This window comes from Adiantum capillus-veneris, chromosome 28 (genome assembly GCF_014529385.1).
Source record: "Adiantum capillus-veneris isolate H3 chromosome 28, ASM1452938v2, whole genome shotgun sequence".
Lineage (NCBI taxonomy): Eukaryota > Viridiplantae > Streptophyta > Polypodiopsida > Polypodiales > Pteridaceae > Adiantum > Adiantum capillus-veneris.
This window is the reverse complement of record NC_140958.1, coordinates 133,830,958-133,847,023: the sequence shown is the minus strand read 5'-3', so window position 1 is coordinate 133,847,023 and position 16,066 is coordinate 133,830,958. Positions and strand designations below refer to the sequence as shown.

At 43.0% G+C, this 16,066-nt stretch overlaps 1 protein-coding gene across 1 annotated transcript; it reads left to right on the top strand.

The window, feature by feature from the left end:
- The first annotated feature begins 12,276 nt into the window (after positions 1-12,276).
- On the top strand, positions 12,277-13,373 carry LOC147421338 (N,O-diacetylmuramidase-like). The gene is made up of 2 exons (XM_086504796.1): positions 12,277-12,772; positions 12,914-13,373. The coding sequence occupies exons 1-2, from the start codon at positions 12,337-12,339 to the stop codon at positions 13,222-13,224; spliced, it is 747 nt and encodes a 248-aa protein (XP_086360922.1). The 5' UTR covers positions 12,277-12,336; the 3' UTR covers positions 13,225-13,373.
- Positions 13,374-16,066: the final 2,693 nt, after the last annotated feature.

The following is a 16,066-nucleotide window of genomic DNA, read 5'->3' as shown; positions in this document are numbered from 1 at the left end:
CTATGTGAACAAGAAGATGCACCTGAATGGTTAGCATGGTAGTAGGAAAATGTTTCTCAAACATGCACACAAGCTCCGCAGCATTTAGTTTGGCGAATGGTATGGAGTCTACGTTGATCTCCTTTTGTGAGATCCATTGGACCAGCTTTGCAAGTTTGTAGATTGTGTTACGGATGTCGAGAGACAAACATCCCTCAATGGAAACCGGTAAAATAAACTATAAAGTATGTGCAGCAATGATATTAAAGTCCACATTTTATGCAATGATATTAAATTCCACTATGAACGTACCTGACACATTTTATGCCAATCGTGTGACTTCAAACCGGTAAGCTTTCCTTCTTTAGTAAAACACGTTCGGAGCGAGTGCATTACGCCAGTGGGGGTCCGCAAAGATCGAATGGTCTCTTTTACTTTGCGTTCTTGGGCTCCTGTGAAAATCCATGGTGCTTTAGGGAGTTTTATTGATCCATCAGACGTTGTTTGCGACCAATATTGCTCCATACGATCTGTATTTCTAAGGTCAACTATTGCTCCCAAAGTATCTTTCTTGCCGGTCAGATGGTCCCATAGTAGATTACCCACATTCTTGAATATGTGCATTGGATCGAGCAAGTGATTGATCATGAGTCAGGGCCAGTATGGTAACTCGTACCATAGAGAAAGTCTCTTCATCCCTGGAGGCAATCCGTCATCGCACATCTCCTTCTGCTCTAACCATGCTTGTGCAGACATCCTTGGTGGCTCTCTTCCCAAAAAGCCGTCGCGTAACACATGATTCTCTGGAAGATACACTTGATGACCTTCGTAGATTTGCTTCTTCAGTGAGGGTGCCCTACGTGCATTCAGTCTAGGTCCACATGTGACACATGCTCTGTATCCGCTTGTTTGAAGCCCTGCATGTATACACATGATAATAGATCAACTATGGGAAAAAACAAGATTTACAGTGTCTGAGTGAGGAGTGTCAATAGATCACCTGAGCATTCTGTTAGCCCGGGATAGTCATGCATGGTCCACATTAGAATGCCTCTGATCAAAGCATTCCGTCGTCCTGTGTGTCGGCTCATATCCACCACCTCTATGCCAATCCACAATTGTTGTAGCTCTTCCAATAGTGGACGAAGATACACATCCATATTCCCCACTTTATATCGCCCTGGCACAATCAAGCTTAGCCATAGGTGCCCCTTCTTCGTAGTCAACCACGGGGGAATGTTGTAGTTGACGATGACAACGGGCCATACACTGTAAGATGTTGATCTTTGACCAAATGGATTTACGCCATCCATAGCCAGGCCTAAGGGCAAATTTCAAGCTTCCCTGGCAAAATCCGACCATGTTCCATCTATATGTTTCCAGGCTGCGCAATCTGGAGGAATTCGTAGCACACCATCCGAAGATTTATTCTCCTCATGCCATGATGCTAGGGCGGCCATGGACTTACATTCGAAGAAATGCTTGATGCGAGGAAGCAGAGGAAAATGTCGCAAAACCTTTTGTCGAATTTTTGTCCCGTGGAGATCTACTCGATATCTTTCGGAATCACATTTCGGACACTTTTCCATGTCTATGTATTCCCCTCTGAAAAGAATGCAGTCATTAGGACAAGCGTGGATAGAATTGTAATCCATCCCCAAGTTTCGCAAAATATTTCTTGCTTCATCTCGGGAATCTGGCATCACATTGTCAGCTAGTAGTATGTGCTCTTTAAGCAATCTACACAACATAAAAATACGATACAGTCGTGTAAAAATCTATCAAATCATTATACATTTAGAGCTTTATTAAAGTAAACTAATTGTAATAGATCACCTGAAAAGCGCTGTGACGCTAGTGTCACTCCATCCAAACTTTGCCTGCATGTTGAGAAGAACCAAGAGTGCTTTCAATCTAGACATACGTGCTCCATTATACAATGGCATATCGGCTTCACTTTTCATATCATCATAGATAAGCCTTTCTGAATCCATGATCGTCTCGATCATTTCATCAATCTCGGGCTCAAACATTGCCTCGTTGGGAATGTGCTCTGCATGATCATCCCCCGAGCTGTCAGAGGCTACATCTTGTGGCCTCACATATGCTGCTTGACCAAAGCGCCTGCGAACACGTCTATTGGGTTGCAAGATTGCTGCTTGTTGGCCGCGGTCCGACGAGTTATAATTGGCAACAACTCGATCTATAATAGATGGATCGAACTCGCCAAATTCACGAACGTGCTGCAAAGAAACACATCTTGTCCGTCGCACAGCATGCTTGCATTGATTACAAGGACATAAGACCCTCGTTGAGAGATAGGTGTTTTGGTTGGACGGTCCCACATCCTCGTCACTACTCATAATGAGGATAAAAATCTTATAACCTGGACAACAAATTTAATATTCTATTGGAATTATTCATCTTATCTCTCTCTCTCTCTCTCTCTCTCTCTCTCTCTCTCTCTCTCTACCTCACATTCTCTAGTCATGTCCAATCCCTGCACACCTCGGTCTAGAGGTGCACGGAGATCAGAACCACCGGGTTATAATCTCGTCTTTATTGGTCAATACCTATATTTGTGGGTACAAGAAATCTACAGACCCACGTCTACATGATACAGCATGTAGTGGAAAAAACCCCTTTGCCTCTTCTCTAGCTGTAGCACTTCACAACATCTTAACATCTTTTCACAGTAGATCTTTCACTCTTCGTCTAACTCTAAACCCTAAACCGTAAGTAATTCTTGCGTGGACTAGATCTAACGTAAATATGCGTAAATCTAAATAAACGTAAATCTAACTAAAAGTAAACCTAGATCTAATTTAACGTAAGTCTACATCTAACCTAATCTTTAACGTCTTTTGGGATAGTTTCCTACGACGTTAAAACTCTCTTCTTCTTGTGTGTGTGTGTGTGTGTGTGGGTAAACCTAAATAAACCTAAGTCTAATCTAATATAACATAAATCTAAATCTAACGTAAGTTATGTTATATTAAAAACAAAGAACTAAACTAACAGGGATTATAAGAACCTTAAAACTGATTTAACACATAATTTTTCACATAACTCGGCAAGAGTTGGCATTCTCATCACTAAAGATGTGAGAGTTAACTTCCGGCCGTGATGCTGCCTCATCTCCATCCACATCTGACAACAGCAATTGGCCCTTTGGACCGTTCTTGCTCTTGTTACTAACTTTGAAGTTGCTGTTGAATGACTAGAGGTTGTCTAGATGGTCATTGTCGGGGATGTAGTGACTCTTGCCGCCTTGAAGATCCACCTTCTTCCCTATCTTCTGAAGACATTTCACCAGTACTTTTGGATCGACGGAGCCCACCATGAGTGAAGGCAGCAATACCCTATATTCCATTGAGGGCTTTCTTCACCCGCTTCATGCAGGCATCGCAGTCTATGGAGACCTAAATCTAATCTAATATAACGTAAATCTAAATCTAGCGTAAATAAACGTAAATCTAACTAAAAATAAACCTAAATCTAATCTAATTTAACTTAAATAAACCTAAATCTAATTTTACGTAAGTCTACATCTAACCTAATCTTTAACGTCTTTTAGGATAGTTTCCTACAACGTTATAACTCTCTTCTTCTTGTGTGTGTGCGTGTGTGTGGATATGTGTGCCAATAAAAAGAGATAAATGGTATAACCTTTCTATCACCCATGCCAAGTATGATAGATTGGTTATGCCATTTCCCTCTTGAATAATAGGTCTTGAGTTCAACTCCTCGTTGGCTAGATCTTTAGGTCTTTTAATTTTAATTAGTTTCCTACGACGTTAAATTAGTTTCTCTCTCTTTCTCTCTCAATGTGTGTGCGTTTTTTTGTTTATGCATGTTTTCTCTCTCTTTTCCTCTCTCAATGTGTGCATTTTTTGTTTATGCATGTTCTCTCTCTCTTTTCCTCTCTCAATGTGTGCGTTTTTTGTTTATGCATGTTCTCTCTCTCTTTTCCTCTCTCAATGTGTGTGTGCATTCTTTGTTTATGTATGTGTGTGTGCGTTTTTGTTTATGTTTGTACTCTTTCTCTCTCTCTCTCTCTCTCTCTCTCTCTCTCTCTCTCTCTCTCTCAAAAACACTATGTGTGTGTGTGTGTGTGTGTGAGAGAGAGAGAGAGAGAGGGAGAGAGAAAGAGGGGAAGGGAACATGAGAGTGAGGAGAGGGAAGGAGCATACCTGGCTCTCCTTCCTCTCCTCGTGTGTGTGTATGTGTGTGTGTGTGTGTGTGTGTGTGTGTGTGTGGAGAAGAAAGAGAGAGAGAGAGAGAGAGGGAGAGCGTTACCTGTTCCTTGCTTGAGGGTGCCGAAAAACTCAGATCTGAGATCTGAGTTTTTGGGCGCTTGTTATTTTTTTAGCCCAGCCGGTGTCGCTATGAGCGTCGCAAATTTACTTGTAAATTTGCGATGCCCATAGCGACGCCGGGAATTTTTTTTTTGAGCGTCGCTGTGTGAGCGTCGCTAATATGAATAGCCTCTTGTAGTGGCAGTATATATCGACATCCGTACCTTTCCACGCGATTATCGATGTACTTGCATCCCGTTGAAATCTGTGTCGGAATACCCGTTGATATGCGTGTCGAAATACGCGTGGCAAGGCATATTTTTCCACACGTATATCGACGGATATTACCACAGGTATATCGACGCAACAAATTGGGGGGAAAAAAAGGGAAACCCACGCGCAGGCGGCCATTTTCTCCTGCGACGCGCTCAGATCTCTTGGTCGAAACCTGCTGTGCACGTATCATGAAATTCTCCCCCCCCCCCCCCCCCCCAACCCCTCTCTCTCTCTCTACATCGTGTGTGTGTGTGTGTGTAGGAAAGAGAGAGAGAGAGAGAGAGAGAGAAACGTGTGTGTGTGTGTGTAAGAAACTAAAGAAAGAGAGAGAGAGAGAGAGAGAGAGAGAGAGAGAGAGAGAGAGAGAGAGAGCGAGAGAAATGTGTGTGTGTGTGTAGAAAATCAAAGAGAGAAAGAGAGAGAAATGTGTGTGTGTGTGTGTGTGTAAATAAGAAATTAAAAATCTAGAAAGAGAGAGAGAGATGTGTGTGTGCATATAGGAAATTAAAGAGAGAGAGAGAGAGAGAGAAAAATATATGCGTAGGAAATTTAAATTAAAGAGAGAGAGAGAGAGAGAGAGAGAGAGAGAGAGAGAGAGAGAGAGAGAGAGAGAGAATGTATGCGTAGGAAATTAAAATTAAAGAAAGAGAAATTAAAGAGAAAAATGAAATGAAATGTTATATTAACGTCTTCAAAAAGCCAAAGTGACCTATTAGACCAAAAAGTTACAATGTGGTGGATCTGATACAATGTGAGAGTAACAAGATGACAAAATGACAAAATAAAATATTATGGAATCCTAAACTGCTGGGTGTGGACTAAGCAGCTAAAACAGCTAGCTGGGATAGGTAGATCATAGGAGATCCAACATCGGTCGCTGGCGAATATCTTCAATCTCCTCCATGCTCAGTAGTCTAACCGGGCATTGTGCATCTTGAGCCAAAGTGACCTGGATCCTGTGATGCAGCCTCTATCGATGTTGTGTAGTCCTCCAGATTCGTGGGCGTCTGGATCTCCTAGCTCAGTCACTCGTTCGATCAGTATGCCTCTGGTGTAAAGCGACGAGCTCTACTGTGGTAGAGAGGGATAGAGAGAGATGTTCGTATAAATTAAAGAGAGAGAGAGAGAAGTAAAGAGTGATATATATATATGGAGAGAGAGAGAGAGAGAGAGAGAGAGAGAGCGAGAGAGATACGGAATAGAGAGAGAGAGAGAGAGAGAGAGAGAGAGAGAGAGAGAGAGAGAGAGAGAGAGAGAGAAAGAGAGTGATATATATATATATATATATATATATATAGAGAGAGAGAGAGAGAGAGAGAGAGAGAGAGAGAGAGAAAGAGAGAGATAGAGAAGTGGAGAGTGAGACAGAGAGAGAGATAGGAAAATAGAGAGAGAAAGAGAAATAGCGAGAACGAGATCGAGAGAGAAAGAACGAGAGATACGGTACGTACAGAGAGAGAGAAATAGAGATATAGAGAGTGCTATATATATAGAGATAGAGAGAATTAACTAGAGATAGCTACAGAGGTAGAGAGAGAGAGATAGATAGTAGATAGAGAAAGTCGGCGTGAAAGAGTTAGGTTGGCTGACCAATTTTCTGAAAAGGATAGAAACTCTCTCTATCTCTCCCTCTAGAAGAAACTATGGAACTAAAAGAGGAAAAGGGGTTTCTCCTGCTACATGCATTTCCATGTACACCTGGGAGTGTACGTATGTGTCTACCCATATATGATTTGACCAATAAAGACGAGATTTTGAAACGGTGGTCCTGATCTCTGTACACCTCTGGATCGAGGTGTACGGAGATCGGACAAGACTAGAGAATGCGAGATAGTTTACATTGTGAGGAGTATATATATTAAAACAACATTCATAATCATTGTAGATGGCAACGTCATCAACTAACATGGAGGAAAAGATTGCATGCTTGTGCACGCTCTGCAACTATCAAACCATGCGCAAGCGTAGGATATGTAATGAGCATGTGCAACAGTACGGAGAGTTTGCTAGAGAAACCGTACAGAATCTACGATACGACTCCTACGGAACGGGCATTGATTTTCACGACATAACACCTACATTTGAGAGAGAGAGAAAAAGGATTATGCGTGAAGGTCCGACCAATATAGAGCCAAGGATGGAAGCAGAAAAGGGCTTACAGACAGAAGACGACGGCATGGAGGAGATGCTGGATGCCTTCTTCCAGACAAGCCAGGAGAACGCTAACGAAGCAGCACCAGAAGCCATGCGCCTATCTCCTGAAGACATGTTGAGGAAGTTGGCACGTGAACCAATCTATGAAGGCACCAAAATATATCTGCTTCATACTTGTCTGGTGTTTTGAATCTTCAGTCAGTGTACGGGTGGTCAGAGGCAAGCATCACTGCTTTGTTTAGGTACGTAATTTACAAAAGATATTTTCCAATTGCAACGGTGACGTGCTTGGGGAGGATTTTAATTTAATGTGGCTTAAACAGGTTGTTGGGGAAGCAACTTCTCCCGCTCGCATTGAAAAGCCCTCCTCCAGGCCAGACGCAAAGCAACTATTGACCTCAGTTGGCTTGGACTACAACAAGATTCATGCATGTCCAAATGATTGCACTCTTTTTTGCAATGAATTCGCAGATTGTCTGTCGTGTCCTAAGTGTCGAACAATGCGCTACAAACAAGATGCGGTTGGCGAGATAGTGCCAGCTAAAGTGTTGCGGCATTTCCCTATTATTCCTCGGATAAAAAGCATGTGTTGTTGTGGTTCCATTGCAAAGTTGATGCGGTGGCATTCTACGAATAGATCCACTGATACAACATTTAGGGTACCCGCTGATTCAAAGGCTTGGAGGCACATTGAAGATACCTGGCCACATTTTAAGAGTGAACCACGCAATTTGCGTTTGGGCATGGCAACGGATGGAGTCAATCCATTTGGCTTGAGAAGCTCGTCATGGAGCACTTGGCCTGTGTGCCTTATCAATTACAACCTCTCACCCTAGCTGGCCATCAAAAAGGGTCATTTGATATTAAGCTTGATTGTACCTGGTAAGTTCAAGGCAAAAAACATGGATGTTTATCTAGCTCCACTAGTTGACGAGCTCCAAAAGTTATGGCATGGAATCGACATAGCAGATGCGGTTGAACCAGTAGGACAATAGCATGTAAGGATCCATGGACTTCTTATGTGCACTATGCATGATTGGACAAGATACGAAAAAGCTTCTGGTGATGGTTCTTGATTTACAAAATTCTCGCTATTCGCAAGCACTTTTCCTTGGCCTGAATCATGCTTTAATATATAAAGGGCTTACAACTTTGGGATACAATGCATGTCCAATCTGCGGGCCGTCTTTGGATGTGCGCTATTCTGCCTCTCTTCGAAAGACAATTTATCAAGGCCACCACCGTTATCTTCCATATGTCCATCACTTGCGCGAAGGTCAGCTTGGTCGCGTCGAATGTTTTCCAATGCATGTACAAGAGTGGCGTCGCCAATGGGAACAACATGAGGGACAACCTGTTCCAGGAATGAAACGTTTGTCCATTATCAATATGTTGCCATACTGGGGTGATCTACTAATTAACTATTTGCTAGATTAAATGCATATATTCAAGAATGTGGGAGAGCTCCTCTGGAAGACAATCATGGGAATGAAAGAAACAATCGAGCTTCAAGAGATGATTTGTAGTCAGTTGGAAAGATGCCAAAGCTGTGGCCTTTCACCAATGCAGCTGGCCAAACAACGCTTCCAAGAGCGCCATGGGTATTGCTAAAAAGCGAGGAGCGACAAGTTAAAAGGGCGATTTCAGAGTTCAGGATGCCAACAGGATATATGCGATGTCTCAAGACAAAATTCACCCGTGACGATCAGCTGTCAGGACTAAAATCGCACGAGAGGACACACGATCCTAGAGACTCCAAGCTCTATACTGTACAGGCAGATGGTTCTGTTGACATGGATAGAGTCGGGACTGAGATGAGACAGCGGATTCGCCAGCTCGCGGAGCTGTAGTTTTCGATCATCATTCTGACGCCTTGGTATAGACATAGTTATGGTTATTGTTTTGTTTATGGTTATGTTTAACTTTCTGGTTATACTTATGGTTATGGTTTAAATCAATATGGTTATGGCCGGTTATGGTTTTGCACAAAGTTTGTTATGGTTATGGTTTTAAGTTGGTTATGGTTTTACACAAAGTTCATTTCATTTCTTTCATTGGCCTTAAATCTCATGTGAGATCCTACATGGATAGCATGTAGGAGGCATATACATATGGCTTTCGAAGGGAACTCTGCCAAAATTTATGCGAGAGCACGGTTGATTTTGGTACTGCTCGCTTTATTGGGCAGAGGACAAGCAATTTGGTTGTGGCTGTGTCCATCTTTTCACTGCGCACAGGCCAAGCTGCCTGTCTTCTGCCCAAGAAAAAAAAATTATGTTATGGTCAGCGCAATATGCTTCACTAGGCCCGTCGAAATATGCGTCGATAACAGTACCTTTCGACGCATATTGCGGCATTTTCGTAGGGATACGTATTTTGATAGGGTGCGTCGAAACTTGCGTCGAAGGCCCCCTTTTTTGTTGTAGTGTTTTAAGTGTAAATTTCTACTTATAATAATGAAATTAGGCCGCGGGTCGGCGATGCCAAAAGCTACAAAATACTGTGAAATGCTTATGTCAATGCACAGAGCTCTGAAATCACCAAAAGCCAGTCTCTCATCGGCAAACAAATCACATCCGTTACAACATCAAATGACATCCAAACATAACGAAACTTCTAGGACATGTTTATAAGACCTAAACACACATGCTTATGGTCTCAAATAGCACTTTAGGTCAAGTGCAAAAATCACGATTATAAATAGCAGTGGATTTTTGACCTAGTTGTTTTCGACTTAGAATGCATCTAAATGCTTAGTATTGATGCGCCAATACCCCACCTATGCGTAGTTTTGTATTTTTAAGTGTAAATTCCTACTTATAATGAAATTAGGCCGTGGGTCGGCCGCGGGTCGGTGACGCCAAAAGCTACAAAATATTGTGAAAGGCTTACTCAATGCAAAGAGCTCTTACTTGCGATTGCAACGCAACAGAGGCGACTGCAATGTGACAACCAGGGAGGGAGTAGAGAGAGAATCCTAAAGAGTAGGACTTGGACTTGGAAAAGTGTTTGTGGGCTTATAGAACTCCGTAAAGAGTGTCAACACAGTTTACACTATATGAGCTTGTTTATAAAAAAGAAGCTCTTATGCCCATACAAGTGCAGTTGGATGCCTTGAAGTTGTTGTGCAGAATGCAAGGTGAGCATAGTCACAAGCTGCAAGAAAGAATTGTTTCTCTAGAGTTGTTGTGAATGAATAGCTAGAGAGAAAGCCAGTGATTATTATCTTCAACAAGCAGAGACAAGGATGGAGAAAATGAATAAGAGGCTGCCAGAGAAAGAGATCAAAGAAGGAGATTTGGTGATGAAGTATGATTCTCGCTTGGATTTTACTTTTCAGAAGAAATTGAGGGACAAATGGTTGGGTCCATACAGAGTGAAGCATATATTTCCTAATGGCACCTATGAGTTGGAAAATTTTTTTGGTAAACGTTTGCGCTACAGAATAAATGGGTATCGATTGAAGAAATGTTTTGTGAGGGATGTGGTTCCAGATGCAAATAGTCTCCTGGTTGAGCATAAATGCTCTACCTAGAGGGTGGGCAATGATGGTAGACCGCTTTTGGCGTGTACAAAGTAGCGTTTATATGCATGGTCATATGTACAAAAAGATGTAAATACATGCATTTGGGAGCTTTGCAAAGTGGTTTCAAGTTCGAAAAAAGGTGCAACCTGTGCACATTGTAAATATGCGTGCTTGCGTGTCGACAGTCGAGCATACTTACATGCCTGGATAGGGTATCAGGGCCTTGTATATGGTTTTAGGTGGATTATTTTGGTTCTAGATAATGTGTTTGAGCTTTCTAGAATGTAAATAATGCAAGTGACAAGTGTGGGTACTCTCATCCCGCTCGAGAAGTTTGAGACATGCGGTAACTGTCTATTTGCGGCGCCTGATCTGCGGTGATACGTGCGTTGCCCTAGAAGTGATCAAAAATGGAATGTGGGGATGTGGAAATGTGCTTTTGGTAATGAGGATCAAGCGTACAAAATTTGGTGAATTTTGGAGTCCGTTTGGGGTCCTGCGAAAAATGCCCGCCATGGGTCAAAACTGGCCAAAACTGGGCCAAAAAAGGTGTGAAATGGCTTCGAATTTCCACATCACTCACGGTGGCGTGAGTGTTCCAGCTGAGGGAGTACTTTTGAAGAGAAATATCAACACTTTCACCCCTCTGTGTGTGGGAGGGAGGAGGGTTCCTACAGGTGGTGTAGTCCAATCCCGTTTCGTTCGCGTCCTGTTTTCGAGTGTGTGGAGGAGTGAATGAGAGCTTTCTCTCTTCAATTTTGCACTTGGGAGAGTCTATGGGAGTTCTGAGGTTTTCATGGATGTGTGTGTGCAAGGAATTGAGGGAAGAAGGTGCGGCTTTCTGCAAGACTATGTGACCTTGTATCGGTGCCATTAGGGTTGGCGCTACTCCAAAGAGTCCAACAGAGTGGAGTTTGGTGAAGCTTTTGCAATGGTTTGAGAGTAGCCTTTTGTGGCTGGCGTTTTTGGGTTTTTTATGGTTTTTCTTGTATATTTTGGTCACCATCAACCGTGATTTCAAGTGTTGATCACCTCGACTCACCTTCTAGTGTCTGCGGGCAGGCAAGGGCTTGTAGGTCGAGGCGTTTGGAATTTGAATTCAGCTTGTGGGTAGAGTTTTTAGGGAGGTTTTGAGTGGTAGTGAGTGAGGTGAGGAATTCAAGTAAATTCCTTGTGTTGTGTTGGGTTGTCTCGGTGTGTGAGTGTTTGAGCTTGCTCGACCTTTTCCAAGCAGCATAAGACTTTTGATGCCCTCTCCTTCTATGTGTTTTAGGGGATAAGCCACTACTTTCATCGGAGGAAGATGAAGGTACTGAGGATGAAGAAGTGGGTGACCTTTTTCTCTCCAAGGAAGAAGGTGATGAAGCTGGAGAAGAGGGTGACTCTACTCTCCTTTCTCTTCCCTTAATTCCTCTCTTCCTTCTTGGGATATTGAGGACAGGGACTATGCGGTGATCTTTTCCTCCTAGAAGGAGTTGGAGATCTTCATGTCCTCCATGGTCGTGGAGCCACATCATTTGAAGGGTTTGGAGACTCTCGTCTTTATCTTTTGTAGGGTTCCTCCTCTTCTCTCACCGGAAAAAGTCTTCTTTTGGAAGTCTCACCCATCATTCCTAAGTACTTTCTCTTACTAATATCTTCTAACCCATCATTCTAACTCATCAAATCGAAGCACGATGCATAGTAGTTTGTATAGCTTTAAATTGCTGATCAAAAAAGACTTTTATCGAAAAGCTTGAGAAACCTACACATCGAAAATTTTATAGGTAAATAATTGGCTATATTCGAAGGATTTTACACTAAATTTCTATGTTTTCTCACCTTCAAAAATGTGAATTCCAAAGTTTGTAGGTTTGTATCGACCGTACTTGTAATGTACTTTGCAAGGGTAGGGCCAAGCTTGTGCAGAGAGCATGCAGTCAAAGGTGAAGCGTGTGCACACGTTCCTTGCATGAGTCGAGCTCACTCCCGAGAACTCGGGCTCTGCAGGAGAGTCAATATAAGGTCCCCTGATCTGTGTCTAGGGGTCATTGTCTTCCACAATAAGGTATTCATTGGTAGGGGTCATTGCCTTCCGCAATAAGCTATTCATTGGTTGCAGGGATGGCTTCATCCCAATTAGTGATCATGATGGTGGTTCTGGCTGCTGCTAGCTCCGGCCTGGCAGGAGCGACGGAGGCTCCAGCGCCGGCGCCGGCTCCGGTCGACCCGCACCCGCCAGTGTTCGGTGCGGACGTGAGCGAGGTGCAGGGGCCGCTGAATCTATCCATCTGGGAGGCTGCGCATGCGGCAGGCTGCGAGTTCGCCATTGTGAAGGCCACGGACGGCATCAACCTCACCAACCCTTATTTTGCCTCACAATTCAACGACACCCGCCACGTGGGCATACTGCGCGGTGCCTACCACGTCGCCCGCCCCCATTTGTCGGATGGCGCCACTCAAGCTGCCTTCTTCCTTGACAACGGCGGAGCCCTCAACTCCAGCGACGAGCTCAGCCTCACGGGTACCCTTTGGCTCGAATCCAACCCTGCATGTACAGGTATTTCTTTCTTCTTAGCTCTCCGAGCTTGCTTTTCACCCGGTTCTCTCTTGAGTATCAAATCAATGCACTACTTTTGCTTAATTTCTGACATGAGGTCCATGAATGTTAATACTGAGTATTTATTGTTATGGTTGCCAGAGGGAACCTTGTGCTCACTTGAGGATAGTTGTTATGGGCATCATCAGCACTCAATGGGCATGTGGATTGAAGGTTTTTTAAATGCTTACAATGCAACCACTGGATCAATGCCGTTCATCCATACAAGTGCAGATTGGTACAATTCATGTGTGGGCAAGCATGGTGACTTTAGTAAAACAACTTGGCTTTGGATTTCATGTATAGGATGTCCCTCCATCACCACTTATCCTTACAATTGGACCAGCTTCGTTGTTTGGCAATATGCCCTCGGAGGTCCCCTCCCTGGCAACCAAAATATGCATGATGAATAAGAGCTCACTCACATTAATGCTTCCCTCTTTCCTCCTCATTTCCACGATCCCTATTTCAACCCATGTTTACAATTTGTAATGTCCACCTTTTGTTGATAAATAATGCTCCACAGTCTTATTATTCCAGTACACTGAATTGATTAGACCTTTGTCTATGAGTCCCAAGTTCTCATGCACATGCATGTGTTTGAATGATTGTAGTTCATCATTGCAAGGTAGCATTGCTAGCTAGACTTGATTCAAGTATTCTCCTTCTTTCCGGAACGCTCTATTTGCTACAGGCGGGAGTGTAGAGAGCCCTGCAAAATTCTCAAAATAGCGCATAGCAAGACATAAACGAATAAATCTACGTACCTGTCAACTCGCACAAATCCATAATCGAGCACAATATGAACAGAGAGAGACAGAGAGTGGGGGAGAGCGAAAGAACACGTGCAGGCACACCTCCTAGAGTGGAGTGCTATGCAAGCACGGTGAGAGAGGAGGGAGGAGAGAAGAGAAGAAGACACAAGCACTGGGTGCAATCTCCCCCCGTGCAAGAGTGACCATTTCCCTCTTGCACGTATTTGTTTTATAGATTTCTTGAATGGTCAAATTGGTTACAAACTGGCCGACCAGTCATAAATGGCCAAAGCCGACCCTTTGGCTCGAATCCAACCCTGCATGTACAGGTATTTCTTTCTTCTTAGCTCTCCGATCTTGCTTTTCACCCGGTTCTCTCTTGAGTATCAAATCAATGCACTACTTTTGCTTAATTTCTGACATGAGGTCCATGAATGTTAATACTGAGTATTTATTGTTATGGTTGCCAGAGGGAACCTTGTGCTCACTTGAGGATAGTTGTTATGGGCATCATCAGCACTCAATGGGCATGTGGATTGAAGGTTTTTTAAATGCTTACAATGCAACCACTGGATCAATGCCGTTCATCCATACAAGTGCAGATTGGTACAATTCATGTGTGGGCAAGCATGGTGACTTTAGTAAAACAACTTGGCTTTGGATTTCATGTATAGGATGTCCCTCCATCACCACTTATCCTTACAATTGGACCAGCTTCGTTGTTTGGCAATATGCCCTCGGAGGTCCCCTCCCTAGCAACCAAAATATGCATGATGAATAAGAGCTCACTCACATTAATGCTTCCCTCTTTCCTCCTCATTTCCACGATCCCTATTTCAACCCATGTTTACAATTTGTAATGTCCACCTTTTGTTGATAAATAATGCTCCACAGTCTTATTTTTCCAGTACACTGAATTGATTAGACCTTTGTCTATGAGTCCCAAGTTCTCATGCACATGCATGTGTTTGAATGATTGTAGTTCATCATTGCAAGGTAGCATTGCTAGCTAGACTTGATTCAAGTATTCTCCTTCTTTCCGGAACGCTCTATTTGCTACAGGCGGGAGTGTAGAGAGCCCTGCAAAATACTCAAAATAGCGCATAGCCAAACATAAACGAATAAATCTACGTACCTGTCAACTCACACAAATCCATAATCGAGCACAATACGAACAGAGAGAGACAGAGAGTGGGGGAGAGCGAAAGAACACGTGCAGGCACACCTCCTAGAGTGGAGTGCTATGCAAGCACGGTGAGAGAGGAGGGAGGAGAGAAGAGAAGAAGACACAAGCACTGGGTGCAATCTCCCCCCGTGCAAGAGTGACCATTTCCCTCTTGCACGTATTTGTTTTATAGATTTCTTGAATGGTCAAATTGGTTACAAACTGGTCGACCGGTCATAAATGGCCAAAGCCGACCCTTTGGCTCGAATCCAACCCTGCATGTACAGGTATTTCTTTCTTCTTAGCTCTCCGATCTTGCTTTTCACCCGGTTCTCTCTTGAGTATCAAGTCAATGCACTACTTTTGCTTAATTTCTGACATGAGGTCCATGAATGTTAATACTGAGTATTTATTGTTATGGTTGCCAGAGGGAACCTTGTGCTCACTTGAGGATAGTTGTTATGGTCATCATCAGCACTCAATGGGCATGTGGATTGAAGGTTTTTTAAATGCTTACAATGAAACCACTGGATCAATGCCGTTCATCCATACAAGTGCAGATTGGTACAATTCATGTGTGGGCAAGCATGGTGACTTTAGTAAAACAACTTGGCTTTGGATTTCATGTAAGGATAAGTCTAGCTAGCAATGCTACCTTGCAATGATGAACTACAATCATTCAAACACATGCATGTGCATGAGAACTTGGGACTCATAGACGAAGGTCTAATCAATTCAGTATTCCCCTTCTTTTACGAACACTCTATTATTGCATCACCTAGTTCTTGTATGTATGTTTTAGTTAGCAGGTCATTGCCATGAGCGGCAAAACATAGCAATTAACGCACTATATAAGATAATCTTGTTCATTCTAAAAAAGTAGATCATATTATAGGATATTGGAGGTCAAATAAGGCCAAATAAAGGTTTGAAGACCCCCAAAACCATTGTCTTCATTTTGATCAACAACTTTGAGTTGCGAACCCTCCCATTAGAGATCCAAAAGTGTGTTAAACATGTACAAAGGCAATCCAAATTAGAGAAACACTCTAGCCATAAGTTGCCCAATTTTGACCCAATTCAGCCCTTCTAAATCTTGTGCTCAATCACCGCACTCAAAATTCCAATTTGGAACTGCAAGCCTCAATTCACACACTCTTGATTGCATTTTCCCAGTGTATTGGAGCCCAGAAATCTTAAAGTTCATTCAATGTAAACTTGAGATGAGCATAATTGAACCAAACAAAATTTCAATCTAAGCGTTGTAAAGCACAGCACTAAACTTCCCTTTAGGTGTCATATCATGCACTACAATAGTAGGGGTCTTGTCCATAA

Coding starts and splice junctions, on each gene's coding strand:
- LOC147421338 (XM_086504796.1), top strand. CDS start 12,337: ATGGCTTCATCCCAATTAGTGATCATGATGGTGGTTCTGGCTGCTGCT. Junction 12,773..12,913: donor ATCCAACCCTGCATGTACAG/GTATTTCTTTCT, acceptor TATGGTTGCCAG/AGGGAACCTTGTGCTCACTT.